The sequence below is a fragment of the Ostrea edulis genome, chromosome 4, assembly GCF_947568905.1.
Source record: "Ostrea edulis chromosome 4, xbOstEdul1.1, whole genome shotgun sequence".
In the NCBI taxonomy this organism is placed as follows: domain Eukaryota; kingdom Metazoa; phylum Mollusca; class Bivalvia; order Ostreida; family Ostreidae; genus Ostrea; species Ostrea edulis.
The window spans coordinates 29081861-29102025 of record NC_079167.1 but is presented as its reverse complement, the minus strand read 5'-3'; the positions used below and the strand labels follow the sequence as shown (position 1 = coordinate 29102025).

Here is a 20165-nt window from a genome sequence, read left to right as displayed (position 1 = left end):
CCGCGCCTGTCAACTCGACGTGATCCGACTCTTCGGATCAAGTTACTGTAGTAATAATATATATATCTGTATTCATTTCATGACAATAATCCCAGTTTTACTTTAATCCTTGAACTTATAATCTAAATTAAATTTTAAACACCGGTCGGTATGTTCAAGAACACGGTCAGTGAACATTGTCAATGCGGAGCGCCTTTTATCAAAAGGTAAATTCTATTGGGGAAAAAAAAGAGAGAAAAATCTTCCTGTAAACAAAACTAACATCATGATGAAAACAGTTTCTTTTAAAAATGTCGTTGCTCTTTGTATAGGTACATGTGTATGTATAACAATTAACGGTAAGTGTGCTGAAACATTGCATGGTGTTTTTTCGGTGGGTGGGGTGGGTGGGGGTCCGTTTCCTACTAAAATATCGTAATATAAAGTTTTGATAATGCGTTATCGGTATATCAAATCAAGCAGACTTGTCAGCTGACTTTTAGTGAGACAGAAATACGGTAGTACATCCTACAAGTTACAAGTACATTTAATTCAGTAGATCTAATGAAACTTACATATCCTCATTGTGTATAGTAAACTACTCAACTAATACGTAGGTAGATCTCACAATCTCTGTATGACTTAATGAATTCATTGCCGAACTTCTGACCGGGTCGGTACGCAAGTTAATAAACAAATATACAATATGGTTACAGAGTGAAACCCCACTTTGTCCGGAAAAAGAGATCGTATTTCTGTTGTCGGATGTATGTTACAGAAAAAAATTGTTCATTTCAAATGTACATGTATATACATGTATTTCCAAGTGTCGGGAAGAAACTTAACCAGTTTATTTAAAGAAATTAGTTTTGAACGATATGAGCTCAACATGATGTAATAACATTGAGAGAATTGAGTAAAAACGGTATCAGATGACGTACGATTTCCTTCTAAGTACCAGTGTTAAAGATATATCTTCCACGTTCTAAAAATGAAGGAGAAAATACACGATACCCCCATTGAACTAAAGTAATTGCATATGTAAATCTTCGTTCCGGAAATTTCCATTCTAGACTATGCAGAACGGGAAAGTCTACTTCTGATAAGTGGAATTTAATTTCTAGAGTATATCGGTGCAATTTTTTTTTATCAAGTTAAACTGTCAAGATTGTATTGTTGTCTATCGTTAACTTGCAACTTGCGACCTCGACCGTGTTGGGTGTCTTGTGTGTTAATTTGGATTCAATCTGCAGGGGATTTGCTTTCCTGTGCAGGTAAATAATACTTTTTTTTTTTATTTGTCATACATTTTGCACATCATCAAAAGATTATGCTGTTCAAGGCTTTATTCTCGTGTGTACAATGTGATATTGAACTTCCTGTTTTCAAACGTGGTTTTCATTTAAAAAAAAAAACATGCATAGTCGAGATGAAATTTTGGTTTACATATTCGCCATGTTATACATGCAATTACAGTTGTTTACAAGTGTGTTCAAGCAAACAGTTATGATATAAGTGTAAGAAGGAAGTTTGGGAACAAGGAGGTGAAGATGATATAATTTCACAAGGTAGGTTACTTCCGAAACATCTTTTGTAATCCTTGTATATTGATAATATATCAAACGACACCATCTGGGACCAGATTTCTGTTCCTAACAATACTACACTGCATATCGTTTTATGTTAGACCAATCTTAAAAAAGATTATCATATTTTGATAATACATTGTGCATCACTCGTCGTAGATGAATGAAATTTCGAACATTATATCGTTCAAGTGGTAGCGTAGGGATTTTAGTCGATGCAATGTTACATCGGCTGACGTAGGACTAGTAACAAACGTCAGTTATCTTTTAATTCTGAAAAATGAAGAAGAAATTACCTCTAATTTTACATTTTATGAAATCTCCTGGCAAACCTAGCATTTGAGTAGAGTACTACAGAGTCAGTTGTAGTACATGAGTAAGTACTCGTTAGTAGAGGCGGCCATTACGTACATGTACTGACAAACATATTCTCTCCATCTCAGGACGGACTTCTGACTCCACGCCTGAGTGATCACCATGTCTACTTCACTGTAAATCTAAAACTGATTTCAGATGGACGCCGACACCTACTGCAGATTGTGAAGAGTTGCTAAACGATTGATTCTGCAAATAAAAAAGGGAACAATGGTTGATAATCCCACAATACAGGACTTAAATGAACAAGTCGATGACTTGAAAGGTGTCATGAAGGACAACATAGGTAAAGTCATAGACAGAGGGGACAAACTAGAAACTCTACAAACCAGAGCAGAAGACCTGGAACAAAATGTAAGTGGTCGTCTTCATTATCCGACAGTTATATTAGTATACTACACGCATGCATCGTCTATCTATATAATAACCGTAGTTGGTTAATTTTCCTGCTTGTGGCTGTGGTTCATTGGTTCAAGAGATTGTTTCGCTGTGCTTCCTGAAAGAAAGAAATCTTTATGAACATGGAGGTGATGAGGGAGAAGGAGGTGATAGCAAAATAGAAATGTTATACGGAGAGACAGAAAGGTGATAGTGAGGGACAGAGAGATGATAGTGAGGGACAGAGAGGTGATAGGGAGGGACAGAGAGGTGATAGGGAGAGACAGAAAGGTGATAGGGAGGGACAGAGAGGTGATAGTGAGGGACAGAGGGGTGATAGGGAGCGACAGAGAGATGATAGGGAGGGACAGAGAGGTGATAGGGAGGGACAGAGAGGTGATAGGGAGGGACAGATGATGATAGGGAGGGACAGAGAGGTGATAGGGAGGGACAGAGAGGTGATAGGGAGGGACAGAGAGGTGATAGGGAGCGACAGAGAGGTGATAGGGAGGGACAGAGAGATGATAGGGAGGGACAGAGAGGTGATAGGGAGGGACAGAGAGATGATAGGGAGGGACAGAAAGGTGATAGGGAGGGACAGAGAGGTGATAGTGAGGGACAGAGAGGTGATAGTGAGGGACAGAGGGGTGATAGGGAGAGATAGAGAGGTGATAGGGAGGGACAGAGAGGTGATAGGGAGGGACAGAGAGGTGATAGGAAGGGACAGAGAGGTGATAGGGAGGGACAGAGAGGTGATAGGGAGGGACATAGGATGATAGTGAGGGACAGAGAGGTAATAGGGAGGGACAAAGGATGATAGGGAGGGACAGAGAATAATAGCAGGGACAGAGAGATGATAGGTAGAGGCAGAGAGGTGATAGGGAGGGACAGAGAGGTGATAGAGAGGGCCAGAGAGGTGATAGAAAGGGACAGAGGGTGATAGGGAGGGACAGAGGATGATAGGGAGAGATAAAGAGGTGATAGGGATGGACAGATATATGATATGGATGGACAGAGAGGTGATAAGGAGGGACAGAGGATGATAAGGAGGGACAGAGAGGTGATAGGGAGGAACAGAGAGGTGATAGGGAGGGACAGATATATGATAGGGAGGGACAGCGAGGTGACAGGGAGGGACAGAGAGATGATAGGGAGGGACAGAGGATGTCAGGGAGGGACAGAGGATGATAGGGAGGGACAGAGGGGTGATAGGGAGAGACAGATAGATGATAGGGAGGGACAGAGAGTGATAGGGAGGGACAGAGGATGGTAGGGAGGGACAGAGGATAATAGGGAGGGACAGAGAGATGATAGGTAGAGGCAGATAGGTAATGGGGAGGGACAGAGAGGTGATAGGGAGGGACAGAGAGGTGATAGGGAGGGACAGCGAGGTGACAGGGAGGGACAGAGAGATGATAGGGAGGGACAGAGGATGTCAGGGAGGGACAGAGCATGATAGGGAGGGACAGAGGGGTGATAGGGAGAGACAGATAGATGATAGGGAGGGACAGAGAGTGATAGGGAGGGACAGAGGATGGTAGGGAGGGACAGAGGATAATAGGGAGGGACAGAGAGATGATAGATAGAGGCAGATAGGTAATGGGGAGGGACAGAGAGGTGATAGGGAGGGACAGAGAGGATGATAGTGAGGGACAGAGTGGTGATAGGGAGGGACAGAGGATGGTAGGGAGGGACAGAGGATAATAGGGAGGGACAGAGAGATGATAGATAGAGGCAGATAGGTAATGGGGAGGGACAGAGAGGTGATAGGGAGGGACAGAGAGGTGATAGGGAGGGACAGTGAGGTGATAGGGAGGGAACGATAGATGATAAGGAAGGACAGAGAGGTGATAGGGAAAGACAGAGAGGTGATAGTGAGGGAATGAGAGGTGATAGGGAGGGACAGAGGGGTGATAGGGAGGGACAGTGAGGTGATAGGGAGGGAAAGATAGATGATAAGGAAGGACAGAGAGGTGATAGGGAGAGACAGAGAGGTGATAGTGAGGGAAAGAGAGGTGATAGGGAAGGACATAGAGGTGAAATGGAGGGACAGAGAGGTGATAGGAAAGGACAGAGAGGTGATAGGGAGGGACATATAGATGATAGGGAGGGACAGAGAGGTGATAGGGAGTGACAGAGAGGTGATAGGGAAGGACAGAGAGGTGATAGGGAGGGGCATAAAGGTGATGGGGAAGGACAGAGGGGTGATAGGGAGGGATAGAGGTTGATAAGGAGGGACATAGAAGTGATAGGGAGGGACAGATAGATGATAGGGAGGGACAGAGAGGTGATAGGGAAGGACAGAGAGGTGAAATGGAGGGACAGAGAGGTGATAGGAAAGGACAGAGAGGTGATAGGGAGGGACATATAGATGATAGGGAGGGACAGAGAGGTGATAGGGAGTGACAGAGAGGTGATAGGGAAGGACAGAGAGGTGATAGGGAGGGGCATAAAGGTGATAGGGAGGGACAGAGGGGTGATAGGGAGGGATAGAGGTTGATAAGGAGGGACATAGAAGTGATAGGGAGGGACAGATAGATGATAGGGAGGGACAGATAGGTGATAGGGAGGGACAGAGGATGATAGGGAGGGACATAGAGGTGATAGGGAGGGACAGAGGTTGATAGGGAGGGACATAAAGATGATAGGGATGGGACAGCTAGATGATAGGGAGGGACAGATAGGTGATAGGGAGGGACAGAGGATGATAGGGAGGGACATAGAGGTGATAGGGAGGGACAGAGGTTGATAGGGAGGGACATAAAGATGATAGGGATGGGACAGCTAGATGATAGGGAGGGGGACAAAGAGGTGATAGGGAGGGACAGAGAGGTGATAAGGAGAGACAGAAAGGTGATAGGGAAGGACAGAGAGGTGATAGGGAGGGACATAGAGGTAATAGGGAGGGACATAAAGGTGATAGGGAGGGATAGAGAGGTGATAGGGAGGGATAGAGAGGTGATAGGGAGGGACAGATAGATGATAGAGAGGGACAGAGGTTGATAGGGAGGAACATAGAGGTGATAGGGAGGGACAGAGGGGTGATAGGGAGGGTCGGAGAGGAGATAGGGAGGGACAGATAGATGATAGGGAGAGACAGAGAGGTGATAGGGAGGGACAGAGACATGATAGGGAGGGACAGAGAGGTGATAGGGAGGGACAGAGAGATGATAGGGAGGGACAGAGAGGTGATAGGGAGGGACAGAGAGATGATAGGGAGGGACAGAGAGGTGATAGGGAGAGATAGAGAGATGATAGGGAGGGGCAGAGAGATGATAGGGAGGGCAGGTAGGTGAAAGGGAGATAGGCAAATACATGTAGTAGGGGAAAGATGCATTGAAAAGGGTAAAGAGATTAATTGCTGCAACTATAATTATGCATTTGATGCATTTATTTGCAGGCAAACATGTTTCAGAAGACTACCACAAACATAAAGAGGAAACAACAGTGGCGAAATCGTAAAACGATGATAATCTTGGTAGTGGTTGTTACAGTATTAGTCACTGCTATAGTGTTAATTGCTTTGGGAACCAATGGTGTGTTTTCTAGTTAATTTAAGGAAATTTGTAAGAGTGAGCGTCGTGTTTGACCAAGAATTACCCAGATAGACACCAAGATGATTTTAAAACAATGCAAAGTAGCAAGTTCGGAATCGGCAATAATCGAAAAATTTCTTTAACATACAGTATACGACATTAATTTTGTAATATTATGACGGATTACTTTGTTGTTTTTTTTACCGTTTGTACTCTTAATTAACAATATCATGCCAACGAATTATGTTTTAATTATATATATATATACATACTATATCGATCTCGGAAAAAAGCATATTGACTGAGCACGAAGTGCGAAATCTACATGTACATGTATATGCTTTTTGCATAAGTCTATAATCTATGGATTATACCGAATAAAAGGTTTCTACACCATCCATATTAATTCGTTCAGGTTTTTTACTTAGTAACAAACTTTTCCTTTTGGAAAATCCCTATGCATCCTTTACACTGTATCACTGAGTGCAACTGATAGATAATGTTATATATTTACATTTGCCAATGCACTTCCTTATATGACAGTACTAATGAAATTGATGTTCAATTTCGTGTGACATGAATTTGGTCATGTGATCAGTTTGTTCTTGTGTATGAATACAATAACCGCTTCAAAAGTCAGTTTCTGTATTTTCACCTGGCTTCTGGCTTATGCAATGCAGTGGGGGATTTAGACACCCCCCCCCCTCTCTTTCTCCACAAATTTAAATAATAGAAATAGTGTGAGTAAAATTCCAGATTGGCACCCAAAATGGTTAAGCATTTTGGCTAATACTTGACTTTCACACACACCCTTTCGTAAACCCTGGATCCGCCACTGCAATGAGATCATAACAGAAATAAACGCAGCAGAATATTTATACAGTTTATTTTGTAAACAAACAAGAATTTCATCAATTTATAAAAGAGAAACATTAAACATATATCGTTCTGTTGTTTCATTTTATACAGTTTTAAATCCGTCTGCAACTTCTGCATGGCGAATTTATAAAATAAAGTTCTATGATATTGGAAGCGAAAACATGTAGGTAGAGTTATAAGCCTACATGTATGTATTTACTTCATGATGATAAGTTAACCTGTTGTTTCCTGGCAACTTCCATCACGGCTATGACTCGGCATGATTATAAGCGAGGCTGGTTTCGAGGCTCGAAAAAATTACATGTTCATGTCAGGGTACCGGTGCGAGTCTTCATTAAAATCCTACAACAGAAATCTCTCAAGTGAACAAAAACTCCGTCAGTTCGTTTTTAGTTTATTTTACACACACTGAAGGTAAGTAAAAGACGCAACCTACCTGCACTTGGTCTAAATCTGTCCTACTGTCTTGAATCGTCTCCTGCATTGCCCCTACAACCGCGAGTCCTAACGATGAACATACCATTGTTTCTTTCCAAAAACCTGACTAAGAACTTAACGTTAACTTGACCCATCATACCCACCATCAATTCTCTCAGATCCTTTGAATTTCTGTCGAAATCTGTGATCAACAATTGCGTTTTCAACTTAGTAAGCTAGACCGACGCCAGTTTCTCCATCGCTGATCGCGACCAAATCACACCACGGATGTAGTTTACACACACTGATAGAAATGAAAGCAGGCTGTAAATATAGGGTATATATTTCTGAAGAAAATAGCGGGAAATGCATGCATTTATTACGCTGTACGAGTACATGTACTTTCAAAACTGAAAGTTATCAACCTTTGTACGCGCATTGGTCACAACTGCAGCACATTGAGGAAATGGCTATCATTATAATTTGTTTTGAAAAAAGACGTCAACGTAAAAAAAAAACACCAAAAAAAAAACCCACTGAAAATGTAAATATTGTTCTATAAATCATGTCATATACGTATTATGTAAATTCATATGACAATGTAACATTCAAGGATGATATGATTACTAAATATAAACACAGATAATAGTGGTTCTTCCTTAAAATATCAAATGTCTCCTTAATCACGAGATAGTAAATATTCCATCATTACACTCTATATCAGCACGCATATACCTTCAAATTATTTCATAACGCTATATCGACATAACATGCAAGAAGGAAGACAAACAGGATGTTTGAACCGAGGAAGCAGATCAAGTTCATTTACCGCCATTGTGTCACCGTGAAATATGGGTTTACATGTTTTAACAAAGAAGAAAACTGAAAATATAACGTTTTAACGATGACATGAGGAGCAAACATGGTAAGTTTGGGTTTTAAGTTATAAATACTTCTATTTATTAGAATGCCCGATTCTTATTTATTAAACAGCAAATATATGTAGTTTATAATTATGAAGTATTAAATATTCATTTACATAATATGCTTTCTGAACCACACGGGAATCGTTTTCTTTTATTTTTGATTGAATTTGAATATGAATAATTGAATAATCTCATCATGCATGGACTTGAATATGAATCATTGAATAATTTCATCATCCATGGACTTGAAGGAACGATTGTCTTTTTATTATTCACCAGCAGAAATGAAATGGCGCATCTGTTTACTTGTCAGAGGTATCATAATATAGAAATAAGTCAATATATCTGTTAACTTGTCAGAGATGTCATATAGAAATAAGTCAATATATCTGATATATAACTTGTCAGAGATATCATACAGAAACAAGTCAATAGATCTGTTTACTTGTCAGAGATGTCATATAGAAATAAGTCAATATATCTTTTGTCAGTGTTATTCTACTGAAATAAAACGGGGTATCTGTTTTATTTGTCATTATTACTTAAATAAGAGTGGGCATTTCTTTACTTGTCATTGTTGTTATATAGAAATAAGACAAGGTATTCATTTTACTTTGTTATTGTTTTTGTCTAGAATTAAGATGATATATCTGTTTTTATTCTCAATATTATCAAATATGGTTTTGACTACGGATTACTCCGATTACTTGATCAAGATGGAGCGCTCACAGCGTGTATGACCTGTTAGTAAGGGATAGTTATATCTCCCAAGTATCTAATTCCATCTTTCGTATTTTCAGGGGTCCTTTCTTGTCCTACTCTCAGTCCTTAGAGTCCTATATTCTTTTTTGGGATTGATGAGATTGATCATTCCATGTTTTGATAGCAATAAAATGGGGTACCTGTTTTATTTGTTGTAACTCGTTGTTACATGTATTAGAGAGAAATATGGGGCATCTTCCTACTTGTTACATACATTATATAGAAAAGGTGAAGATAACGTACAGTGATCAATCCCATAAAGAATACAAAATCCAGAATAGGGCAAACACGGACCCGTGAACACACCAGGGTGGGATCAGGTTCCCACGAAGAGAAAGTATCCCCTGTTGACCGGTCACACCCACCGTGAGCCCTATATCTCGGTTATGTAATCTGAACAGTCAAAATCAGTTTGTAAAGAACGACCTGACTATTGGTAATTAACACGTAAGACAACATTCCACATAATGTCAGGTTGTATTTTATAACGACCATAGAATTTGCGAAATGCTGTCTTTAAACGAGGCGATTGAAACCTCTGTAACATCACCTTATTTGTCAGTAGAGCATTCTTTCGCGTATCGAATCAATTGAGAGACATACACCATACTCAAATGATTATGGAATATTGCTACATAAATGTAGGAAGTTGACAATTTATGAGCTGAAGTCATTCAGTTTGCCATAAAGTAGTTGTCAGGTTTTAATTTTGCCCTTAACATATGTATTCAATAAAATAAAATATCCAAATATGAATCGCATATGGAAGACTGTGGTATCTTCTATTTTGAGTTCACTGCTAAATCGAATCGACATATACATGAAAGTGAGTATTGTTAATTGATGAGACGTCATCGCTGTATTTAATTATTGAGTTGAATACCACAACAAGCGCTTTTTTCATATCATTTAGAAGGTTTTGAATAAATTCTAGCTTATACAGATACAAAGACATTTCAGCTAGAAAAAAAAAGAAAGAAGAATAATTCGTGCCCATGGGTATTCCAACAGACTGATGGAAGACCTAATTACATAAGACTATGTGGATATTGTGGAAAAAAATTAATATCAACAAAAATGGGGTTTGTGTTTTGCTTGTCCTCCTTGTCATTTAGAAATATGACGGCTGTTTTACTTGTAAATATCATTCTATAGAAATACCAATGAGTAGCTGTTTTGATCATCGTTGTTATTCTATTAAAATGTGTTCCCTGATTACCTGTGCTTATTATCAAATACCAAAAAAGTTGGTGCATTTGTGTTCACATGTCGTTGGTATTATATAGATATAGGATGAGAAATCTGTTTTACTTGTAGAAATAAAACAGGGCATATCTTATTCCGTTCAAATATCGTTGATGGAGTACATGTTTATTTGTCGTTGTTATGAATGGGTATTTCTTTTACTTGTTGTTATTATATAATATCTGTTTTACTTGATATAGAAGTAGCATGGTGCACCTGTTCACTGGTCATTGTTGTTATGGGGTGTTTATTTACTTAGCATTGTTTATCACATGTATATTTCAAAGAAGATGTGATATTTGCTTCAATTGCCCTTGTTTTTATATAGAAAGATGATGGAGTATAAGTTTTCTTGTCGTTTTATAATATACAGATATTCATTTGAATATGCGCTAATGAATGGAATGAATAAGCATCTCTATAGAATATGTGGTACCTTCATACATGTCATGCAGATACGTATTTACACGCATGTGCAATTAGCAATGCATGATTGAAAACATATATCATAGTACAGTTAGATGTATTCACAAACGTCTGCACAAAGATTTACAACTTATTAATTTCTAAGTTGTATGTAATGCCACGTCATTATACATCTGACATCATGTTTCAGGTGTAATAGTAGACAAAGGAATATATGTGATTAGAAATTTCAAAACAGAAATTAAGAGGTGGAAGACACTCAGAGCATGGTGAAATTTATTTCATAACATACTATTCAACACACTTGGCAATGGTACAAAGTGGCCAATATGCTTTCGATCTTATGTGTATGTATATCTGTGGACAAGGTATCATAAGACTTTAAAATCAAGATTTTACAAACGATAAGCTCGATGACTCGCGAAAATTACTAAATTTTAAGAACGATCTGTGAATGAAAATTGTGTGGAGATATTTAATTTGCTATATTTCCAATTAGGGTTGCCTCTCTTTACTATTCCAGGGGAGATTTACACTTCCTGAATGCTGTTGTCCGCAGATTGTTTGTTTCGACTATTGTATAATCATTTATATCCCCTATCTAAGAAGATCTGAAGAAGTAAATTTTTAATGTAATTATGGATGGTATAAACTCTTAAAAATAATAAACTACACCTCAAATGACTTTTAAAATTAATGATCTCAAACTCGTATGATCTTATGCAATAATAAGCAAGGGTGTTGTCATTTTCAGTAAGGCAGAATGACTTGACATTTGACTCTATCTTTTAATAAAAAGTTTTTAAGGACATGTGTCTCAAATTGAAAACTTGTTTTTCAAACATAAAAACATGTAAGCAAAAGGATAATGAAAGAAACAAAAATTAAATGATACAATGCATGAAGACACAGATCTATATCCCCATTTTTCGTGCCTTCGTTCTGTGATTTAACAGAAAATGAATTTAAAATCCTCACTAATAAACCCTATTTATTTTTCAGAGTAGAAAGCAACTGGTAAGTTTTCCGAAACTTTAAATTCCCTATTTTTAAATTGTATGAATGGGGTTAAAGGGGGTCAAATTAAATTGATATTTGTATCCTCTTTGAAATAGATTGCGAAGAGAAATAGAGGTGCTGTTTATGTTAGTGACACAGAGCATGAAAATATTAATCGGATAGTAGAGAAAAGACAGAGGCGTAAAAGACCTCTATCCACACCTCAGCGAGATGTCGAGGGAAATTTAGAAGAAGGAAGGACTGTGGAGAAACAAAACAGGCGGCTGAAACAAGAAGACAGCGGAGTTGTCTCCCTCGATATGATTGTACTCAATATTTTTCTATAATATTATATGTATGACAATATATGAAATTTACATTTCATTTCATTGCAACATATATGATATAGCTTTATTTCATTATCAAATATATTCAAACACACCAATTCTATTACCAAATATTTAATAGAAAACCGATATTTTCCAAAATCCATCAGCGTGCTTCTTTTTGTTTGAAACATTTTCGTCTTATTTTAAACAGCAAATATACCTCATACCAATGTCAAACGTTGCAATATATTTGTATTATTCTTTTTTCCATTTTTATTGTGTAGTTTTCTATTTCGAAGAAAATAAACATGTTACATCACTTTGAATCGTTTCATACAATCATACACAAATAATTGATGCGATATGAATAAAACATCATGGAAATCGTGACGGCGTTTGACATATCAAGTTATTCTGTATTCTTCGAAATTCATATACTGTCTCCAATCTTGTTAGATCACCACCGATTTCATTCAAAAGGATGACCATGTAGAGTTGTACGGATATAATACGCCATGAATGCTCACCATCCTGGTGTGTATGACGCTACGCCATACTGGCTCTCATTCTAAATTAATATTTATATTTTCAATTTTTCATATCTTAACATTTTACCTGATAAACAACCAGTCGCGGCAGCTTAGTGGTGTGGGAATTCGTTTTGCAGACGTGTGTGGGGTGGGGGGTCGATTCTCGATTTCGGCGCCGCGTCAAACCTTAGACGTCAAAGCTACGTAATAACTGTTCCCTGCATTAGAAGTCAGTGAAAGGTCTTTCCAATCGTAACTACTCGCCTATTTCCGTAACCGCAAATGAACCTCGTATGTGAATATAAATAACACATTATACAGGGATTCGGTTCTAACCTTTTAACCTCATCTACAGGCGCGATTCCGGCGAAGCAATTCTTTCGCCGATCCACGTCTGAATCTTCTTGCCGGTTACGGAAAAGGACGAGCGCGTGATCCGATTGAGTTCTTTCGTTAAAGACGAAGGTCTCGCGTCATGGTAGGGTATTGGCACGACAGCGATATCTCACTGCTGCGATCGTGAATGTCATACCCATACGTGTATCCAATCGGATCACGCGTTCGTCCTTTTCCGTAACCGGTTCATTTGCGGTTACGGAAATAGACGAGTAGTTACGATTGACGTGTATCTATAGTTAAAACATGCTGGCCCCCTCACTACCGCCGGTGACGTCTCCACATGAGTAATAAATTCTCCAAAGGGATGTAAACAAAGTAGATACACCCTTTCTCGATTAAAAAAAATTGTGTTCTTTCAACGTGGCATAAATGTGTATACTATTATTTTTATTTGAAAACTATTCATATAAGGAATGAAAGTTCGATTTCTTTGTATCAAGGGATGAAATACATTGAAAATATTGGGATAATTTGCACAACAGAATCCCCGTCATACTATCAAACCACATTTATTTTTTAAATCGATCATTTTCAGCAGAATACGGCTATATGATTATACATCATCGAATTCAGCAGAATCAAAAGAGCCATACTTTCCTTTCAGCATGCTCTTTGCTCTATTTTATTACAAAATAGCTAATGATTTCTAATGCTATCTGATAAGGTTTTTAAAATGATGGCAATAAGCATAATAGGCAAACCATTATTCTTCCTCTGCATTTTAATGTTTTTATCAATATGAGTGAAAAATTCTCGACAGGATGTAAAACAAACAAACATGTACACGGTTTTAGTTTACATCGAGATGTTTATTTACGGGGTACATAATAACTTTTTTCAACAAGAGATTAAAACATACGAGGGGTAGTAGACGGGCGCTTTTCCTCCCGGACGAAGAACATGAACAAATCAGTCGAGAAGTACAGCAGAAACAACGGCGTGAAAGGCATGCTCTCGGGGATGCAGGAAAGGTACACAAGAAATCTACACAAGTAGTAATATAATAAAAATATTATAAAGCCGATTTGGTATACATGTACTCAACTGGTTTCTTTTATTCTTCGGAAGTATAATGACTTAATCATATTGCATTCTCCTGAAGAATTAAAGATCTAGTCGAGAACATGTATATTCAAGCGGCTTTTTTATACATTTATTATAGGTAGATAGAGGGTGGGTGGGTAAGTAGGTAGGTAGACAGACATATAGATAGATAGAAAAACATAACTTTTTTCTCGGGCTTAAGAAAAAGTTAGAGAACTTTGCAATATCCTTTCGTGACAAGTTCACAATTTGCATTCCCTTTGTACTAAAAATTGTAAATATTTCTATTTCATTATTTATTAAACAGCGTTAATGATATTAGTACAGCAGAGAGATAAAATTATTTTTAACAGGAAACCAAACTAAACTATTAAACGAATTACATGTACCTGCTACCTGAAAGCCTCCATCTCATCGACGTTTTACACGATGTATTACAACTATAGTAAATGGTTTTTCATGGAGAATAATTCTTGTACTATTGTGTTTATAGTCGGTGTCCAGACCAGAAACTGAAACTACTCCGGAGATAGCAAAGGATGGGATGGAAAGAATAACTTTGCGGAAAATGTCAAACCCTGATGAGGAAAGAAAAGAATACGAAAATAAAATGAAGAGAGACTTCAGAGACACTGGCTATGAATTTGAAGAAGCCGTAGATAAGCAAGTCAGTGTACATGTATACTTAATTTGGAATAACATCCTATGTATTCAATTTTTTGAATTATTTCCCTGACAAAATTGATAATTTCTATCAGCACTAAAACTGACAAGTTTAAATTTCCGCCTCTCATTTTATGAACATAAAATTCTTTTACAGATCATTAAAACACCGGAGTCTTTGGTGAGTGTTAGAAATCTACTATTGATGAGCAAGAAGGTCTAAGCCTTGTGGCATACGTCATAAAATGATGTTAAGCTATCTACATGTATTTATAATTTTACAAGAATGTCCATTAACTTTTAAGTCATGCGCTAAAAAAACACGGAAATTGAATTTGTTTTATCGAGGGAACGTCAATAGAATATCAACAATCAATTCAACCCATATCAGATACGACGTTTTACCATGTGGAGACAAAATTTGTTTAAATACGCAAATATTTTTTTCCATATTTCATTCAAATTCAGTCATGTGTGGCGTTCTATAATTGTTCCATACGTTTTGAAGATTCTCTGTCATTATGTCTGTTCTACAGAGTTTCATGTTGGTGTGACGAATTCAATGTACAAAAAGGGCTTTCAAGTAAAAATCGTATACTAATTAATCCCAGAAAAAGGTCGCGGAAGACGTTAACTGTGTTTGAGAATGCACGATAAATAAATATAAAAGCTGGTTACTCATTTATAGATGACGTTGAAAGGTTGTTGGTGATAGGACCTTGTGATAATTCACGGACTACGTACTCGACGACTAACGGCAAAAATGTCGCCCTTGGACTCAAACCTATGATGTACAATATGATGTAGTACCGCGTTACATTGATTTTCTCTGGATCGTAGATCACAAAGAATTGAAAATACCCGAAGAGAGTTCAGAAAATGACTTATATGTGTTTCAGTATTCATTCGTGGATATTGCGACATTAGAATCGGTAACAATGAGGAAGATGTTAACACATAGTGACGCTTTCGTGACGTTATGAACTTCGAATTCCTTCGGCCGACCACAACACCTTCTTTTCTGTTTCGAATTGAAATTCGTCTATGTACATGTATTCTAAAACAATTACTAGTATAGTTTTAATTCTAATATGTTGATGTCCAAACCTTCTTGATCGTCCTTTGTGGGTCTCTTGCTTGTCATTCATCATCATCTTCTTCTTCAGTTGCTCTTTAAGTGCCTGTTAATTATGAGTTGGAGTCTGCTATAGTGTCATTCTACGCTATGATAGCAGATCAAATACATGTAAACAACCTTCTCGAGTTGGTAATTAAAGTTATGACATTTCTATTGGGAAAACTTTGATCGCATATGATGAATGTATAGCACGATTACAATGTGTTATATTTTTAAATGAGGTTTTTCTTAAAGTTCTTAATGTATTTCTCTTCAGCGATCCCGGAAGAACAGAGCTGGAATTTATCTAGCTGAAAAAAATAAGAAAGATATTGAAACTCTCATTGATAAATTCAATCCAGTGAATAGTCCTACGAAAGACGATGTCGATTTTTACAAGCCATTCAAGGTAGCAGTTATGCACGTATATGATTTTAACATTGGCGATAGTTACATGTACATGTGTATATACCAAATGATTACAAGTGTTATTACAAGTACCTGTACATGTATATATAAAACAATGTATTATCTGTGTAAGTCAAGATTCTCCATTATCAACCAAACTTATAAAAATCTTATTTCAAGTGGGGCCTATTTCGTAAATTTAACGTTTTAAGGTATTCCATGTATAATGAAAGGATAATGAACAATTTTGAAGGATTTAGATCAACATAAATTTTTATTGTTAAATAATGATGAAAGTGAAGCAGATGAAATTCACATGAATGGTAAATGACTAGAAGCTGACCTTTTTGCACTTAAGATTTTTTGGAAGAGTTGTCTGCCCTTTGTAAAAATAAGAAAAATCTAATTTTCTAATAATGTGTATGGTCAATGATTAATTTTATTTCATATTTTCACTAAGAGAAAGTGTTTGTAACTTTCTACCAAGAGATTTGTATGAAAATATAATTTCTTTTTAAAATATTGTAATAAAACATGTTTTCCCATATACTTCAAGTTAAATTCTAGATGAAATAAATCAAGCAGTAAACAAAATTTTGAAAATTCCTTTGGTGGATTATTTTTATTTGATGAACCCTTCAAAATGATACCATGATTACAAAAATTCCACCATCCATTTATTAGATATGAAATATGGTCATTATACATTGAATACCTTAAGATGAATAATAGCTTAATGTCTACAGTAAAGTGGGAGAGCAAAGCATTACCTGCTATGATGTATATTTTATTGAATAAATTAGATCCTCATCTTACCCAACTGATAGTCATAAAATATTGATTCTCTACCTATCAGAACTCCTCACCAGACTCGTCCTCCCCGTCTGATTCTACAGATGGACCGTCAATGAAGTCAAGCTGTTGTTCCGGTTCTTACCAACGTAATGTGGCTAGGGTTCAGGTCAGTACAGAAATAACAACACAAGAGAAAAAAACGCCACTGCTCGGCTCTACAGGGAGAAATAAGGTATGGATAAAGTGGATATAAATGGATGAATTTTTTTTTTTTTTTTTTAAATGAAGTTGACAAGGTATAAATAGGGTGGATAACAAAGAAAGAATAAAATATATAGATACGTAAAGTGGATGATAAGGAATAGGTACAGCGAATAAGGTGACAGTAAAGAAGGTGATAACGAGATATAAAGAAGGAAGTTCACGAGAGATAAATAAAGTGGATAAAAGGCACAAATACAGTGCATAATAAAGTACAAATACAGTGCATAACAAGGTATAAATAATGTGGATAAAAAGGTTAAAAAAAGAATGAAGTGGATAAAAGGTAGAAATAAAATGGATAAAAGGTAGAAATAAAGTGGATGACAGGGTATAAATAAAGTGGATAAAAAGGTATGAATAGAGTAGATAACAGAGTATATATAAAAAGATTGATGTGGTATATAAATAGATTGCATAACAATTTGTTAATAAAGTGGATATCAAAGTATTCATAAATGAATGGTGAGGTAAAGCTATACTTTACTGAACATCGATTGCATCTAATGTGCAATTGTGCGATTCCTAAAATGAGAAGACAACGAACACCAACCAATCTCATAATATGCCACAAATAATACAGATTTGATAGTAAGGGAACCACGGACCTCTGGAAACACCAGGAGAGAGACCAGGTGCCTAGAAGAATTACGAATCACCAGCTGAACGGTCACACGCGCCGTGAGCCCTATATCTTGATCAGGTAAACGGAGTTATCCGTAGTCGAAATCAATATGTAAAGAACGGTTTAAAAATTGGTATGAAACACAACACTCGACCTAATGACGGGTTGCAAATTTAATTTTTATAATGAAGAATGAATTTGCGAAATGCTGATTTTGAATCGAGACCATTGTTAGCAGCTTGTCACGATTTTACAATTATCATACAAAAATGCATATAGCAAAATAAAGACTCCAGAATACATATGAAGGGATTAAGAAGGCATGAATAAAGAGGGAAAGGGGTTCGTGTAATCTGGATAACAAGGTATAAAAAGTAGATAACTGAATAACAATGTATAAATATAGTAGAAACTAGGTGGGAATTAAGTGGATAATAAAATATAAAGAAAGAAATTCACAAGGTATACATGTAGACATACAAATCATAGGTAAAGTGGATAATTTGTATCTAGAGTGGATAATATAGCAAAGTATAAATAAAGTGGATAGCAAGGTATGAATAAATTGATATGCAAAGTGCATAACTACGTATAAATCGTCATTTCTGATGTTTGGTCACCTTAACCTTTACACATACACCTTAACCTTTACACATGTTATTCAATAGTGAAATATTTTGGTCAAAATGTGCATATGTTTGTATGCTATTTTTATGACAGTATGTATCTTTATCGTTTCAGTCGCGTTCTTTCGTGATGGAGGGGAACTTGAAACAAAACGACACCAAGCAGAAAATATCCACTTTAGTTCTAATTTTGATTTGTTTCTTCCTTATCGCTATAGTGATTGTATTGGTAATGATATTCATCTTATGAATATGATGTCTTACGATTATATAAACTTGATTATAAATGGGTGTAGTGACACTAAGCTTTGTGTATTCTCATTTTATTTCGTCGATAAATCATATCTTTCAAACAATAAATTATTGGGCTGAATTACAGTGCGGATGCACATTCAGTACACAGCAAGTGTTTGGTCCCATGTCTTAGAATAGCAGAAACATTGATTGTGAAGTTAATCATATTGTCATGCATCAGGGATTCGTGTAACATGTATACTGTTCGTTTATACACATACATGTACCTCATTAGTTTGCTGGCAGTATTTGATGGTCCCCTTTCCGCATATTTTGTCCATGTGTTGGCCATTTTGTCACACCCTTTTTATGTCTAGTATCATGTCTTACTGAATTAATGATAATACAGTATTTTTGCTTTGTTACTTTTTTTTTTGTTTATTTTATTTTTTGTTAGTAGTTTATTTCCCAGTTTCATGCTCTGCTGACTTTTTTTCGTTATTTCTAATAAAGTGATAAATGACGGGTACTCTCGTTATGTTTTATTTTGCAATAATCCAGGCTCAAGGAAGCCGGTAGTACATGCTTTTTATACATCAGTCTTTAGACAGTACTTACAGAACATTATAGTACAGCGATGTCTGTATGTGCGTATGTTCGAGGTTTTCTGGTTATATTTTGATTTCTCTTTCATATACGGTAAGTTGCTTTAATTTCGCGGTGTTAAAATTTCACAATTTGTTTTTTACAAGGGCACAATTGCGATGGTTTTAATTTCACTTGGTAGGGAAGTCTACTTTTAAAATTCCAAGTACAAAAGTATTGAAATACTATTACACAATATTATTCACTATGGTTTTAATTTCGCGGAATAGTGAACATAGTTAATTAAAAAACCACCGCGTTAATTTCCCACAGTCTCAAGCTTAACCTTGTTGTGTAGCGTTAATGTGGGTCACTTTAAATCATGTTGCAATTCTAATCCATTTTGATCTCTCTTGCAGGCGTTTCGCCATTTTATCAAAATAATTTTGAGTATTGATGATGTGCAAGTGGGAATTTTTATTGTCTTCAATTTTGAGAAACCTGGCTGTTGAACTGTTTTGAGAAAATACTACACAGCTACATGGTTTGTCCATTTAACTCTTTCACTTTGAAAGCTAAAGTTTTTGTAAACAACTTGCAGATGTGCATATTGTCAGGGTTTGGATTCTTTACAATTCTTTGATGTTTGAAAATATTACAAGTTGTTGAATTTTTTGGAAAATATTTTACATACAAAACTCTTGTTCTTTTTTCTTCTATCTGTGTTTGCCCAACTCTAATTTGTATTGCTTATAGGAGTTATGAGATTGATCACTGTTCGTTATCTTCGCCTTTCATCTACCTTCTGTCGCAATCTAATTAAAATTAGATGTTAGATCCGCTCGCCTACTCGCATACATGTTATGTATGCAAGTATGCGAGCGGATCTAACATCTATTTTTAATTAGATTGAGTTAAGGTAAGATTGATTGATTATTGTTTAACATCCCTCTCGAGAAGTTTTCACTCATATGGAGACGTCACCATTGCCGCTGAAGGGCTGCAAAATTTAGGCCTATGCTCGGCGCTTATGGCCTTTGA

At 36.7% G+C, this 20165-nt stretch overlaps 2 protein-coding genes and 1 long non-coding RNA gene across 6 annotated transcripts; 2 read left to right on the top strand and 1 right to left on the bottom strand.

The window, feature by feature from the left end:
- Window positions 1-1051: 1051 nt before the first annotated feature.
- Window positions 1052-6256, top strand: LOC125668066 (vesicle-associated membrane protein 8). The gene is made up of 3 exons (XM_048901826.2): window positions 1052-1253; window positions 2079-2294; window positions 5719-6256. Exons 2-3 carry the CDS (start codon window positions 2151-2153, stop codon window positions 5869-5871), a joined length of 297 nt encoding a protein of 98 aa, XP_048757783.1. The 5' UTR covers window positions 1052-1253; window positions 2079-2150; the 3' UTR covers window positions 5872-6256.
- A 467-nt stretch (window positions 6257-6723) lies between these two features.
- On the bottom strand, window positions 6724-7307 carry LOC125668067 (uncharacterized). The gene is made up of 2 exons (XR_007367439.2): window positions 7170-7307; window positions 6724-7075 (listed from the first exon to the last, which is right to left on the bottom strand). It is a non-coding gene; the product is annotated as an uncharacterized LOC125668067 (long non-coding RNA).
- Window positions 7308-7935: 628 nt separating this feature from the next.
- On the top strand, window positions 7936-19068 carry LOC125668064 (uncharacterized). 4 transcript variants are annotated; one of them, XR_007367438.2, is made up of 10 exons: window positions 7936-8075; window positions 9773-9920; window positions 11512-11526; window positions 11625-11834; window positions 13612-13737; window positions 14304-14477; window positions 14631-14654; window positions 15868-15999; window positions 16855-17757; window positions 18421-18550. XR_007367438.2 is itself a non-coding variant. In XM_048901820.2 (10 exons), exons 2-10 carry the CDS (start codon window positions 9879-9881, stop codon window positions 18553-18555), a joined length of 1029 nt encoding a protein of 342 aa, XP_048757777.2. In that variant the 5' UTR covers window positions 7936-8075; window positions 9773-9878; the 3' UTR covers window positions 18556-19068. The 4 variants fall into 4 exon arrangements, 3 of the variants coding, with proteins under 3 accessions (XP_048757777.2, XP_048757778.2, XP_048757779.2); XM_048901820.2 differs by having other exon boundaries at window positions 16855-17025; window positions 18421-19068; XM_048901821.2 differs by lacking the exon at window positions 9773-9920 and having other exon boundaries at window positions 16855-17025; window positions 18421-19068.
- The last annotated feature ends 1097 nt before the right edge of the window (window positions 19069-20165 follow it).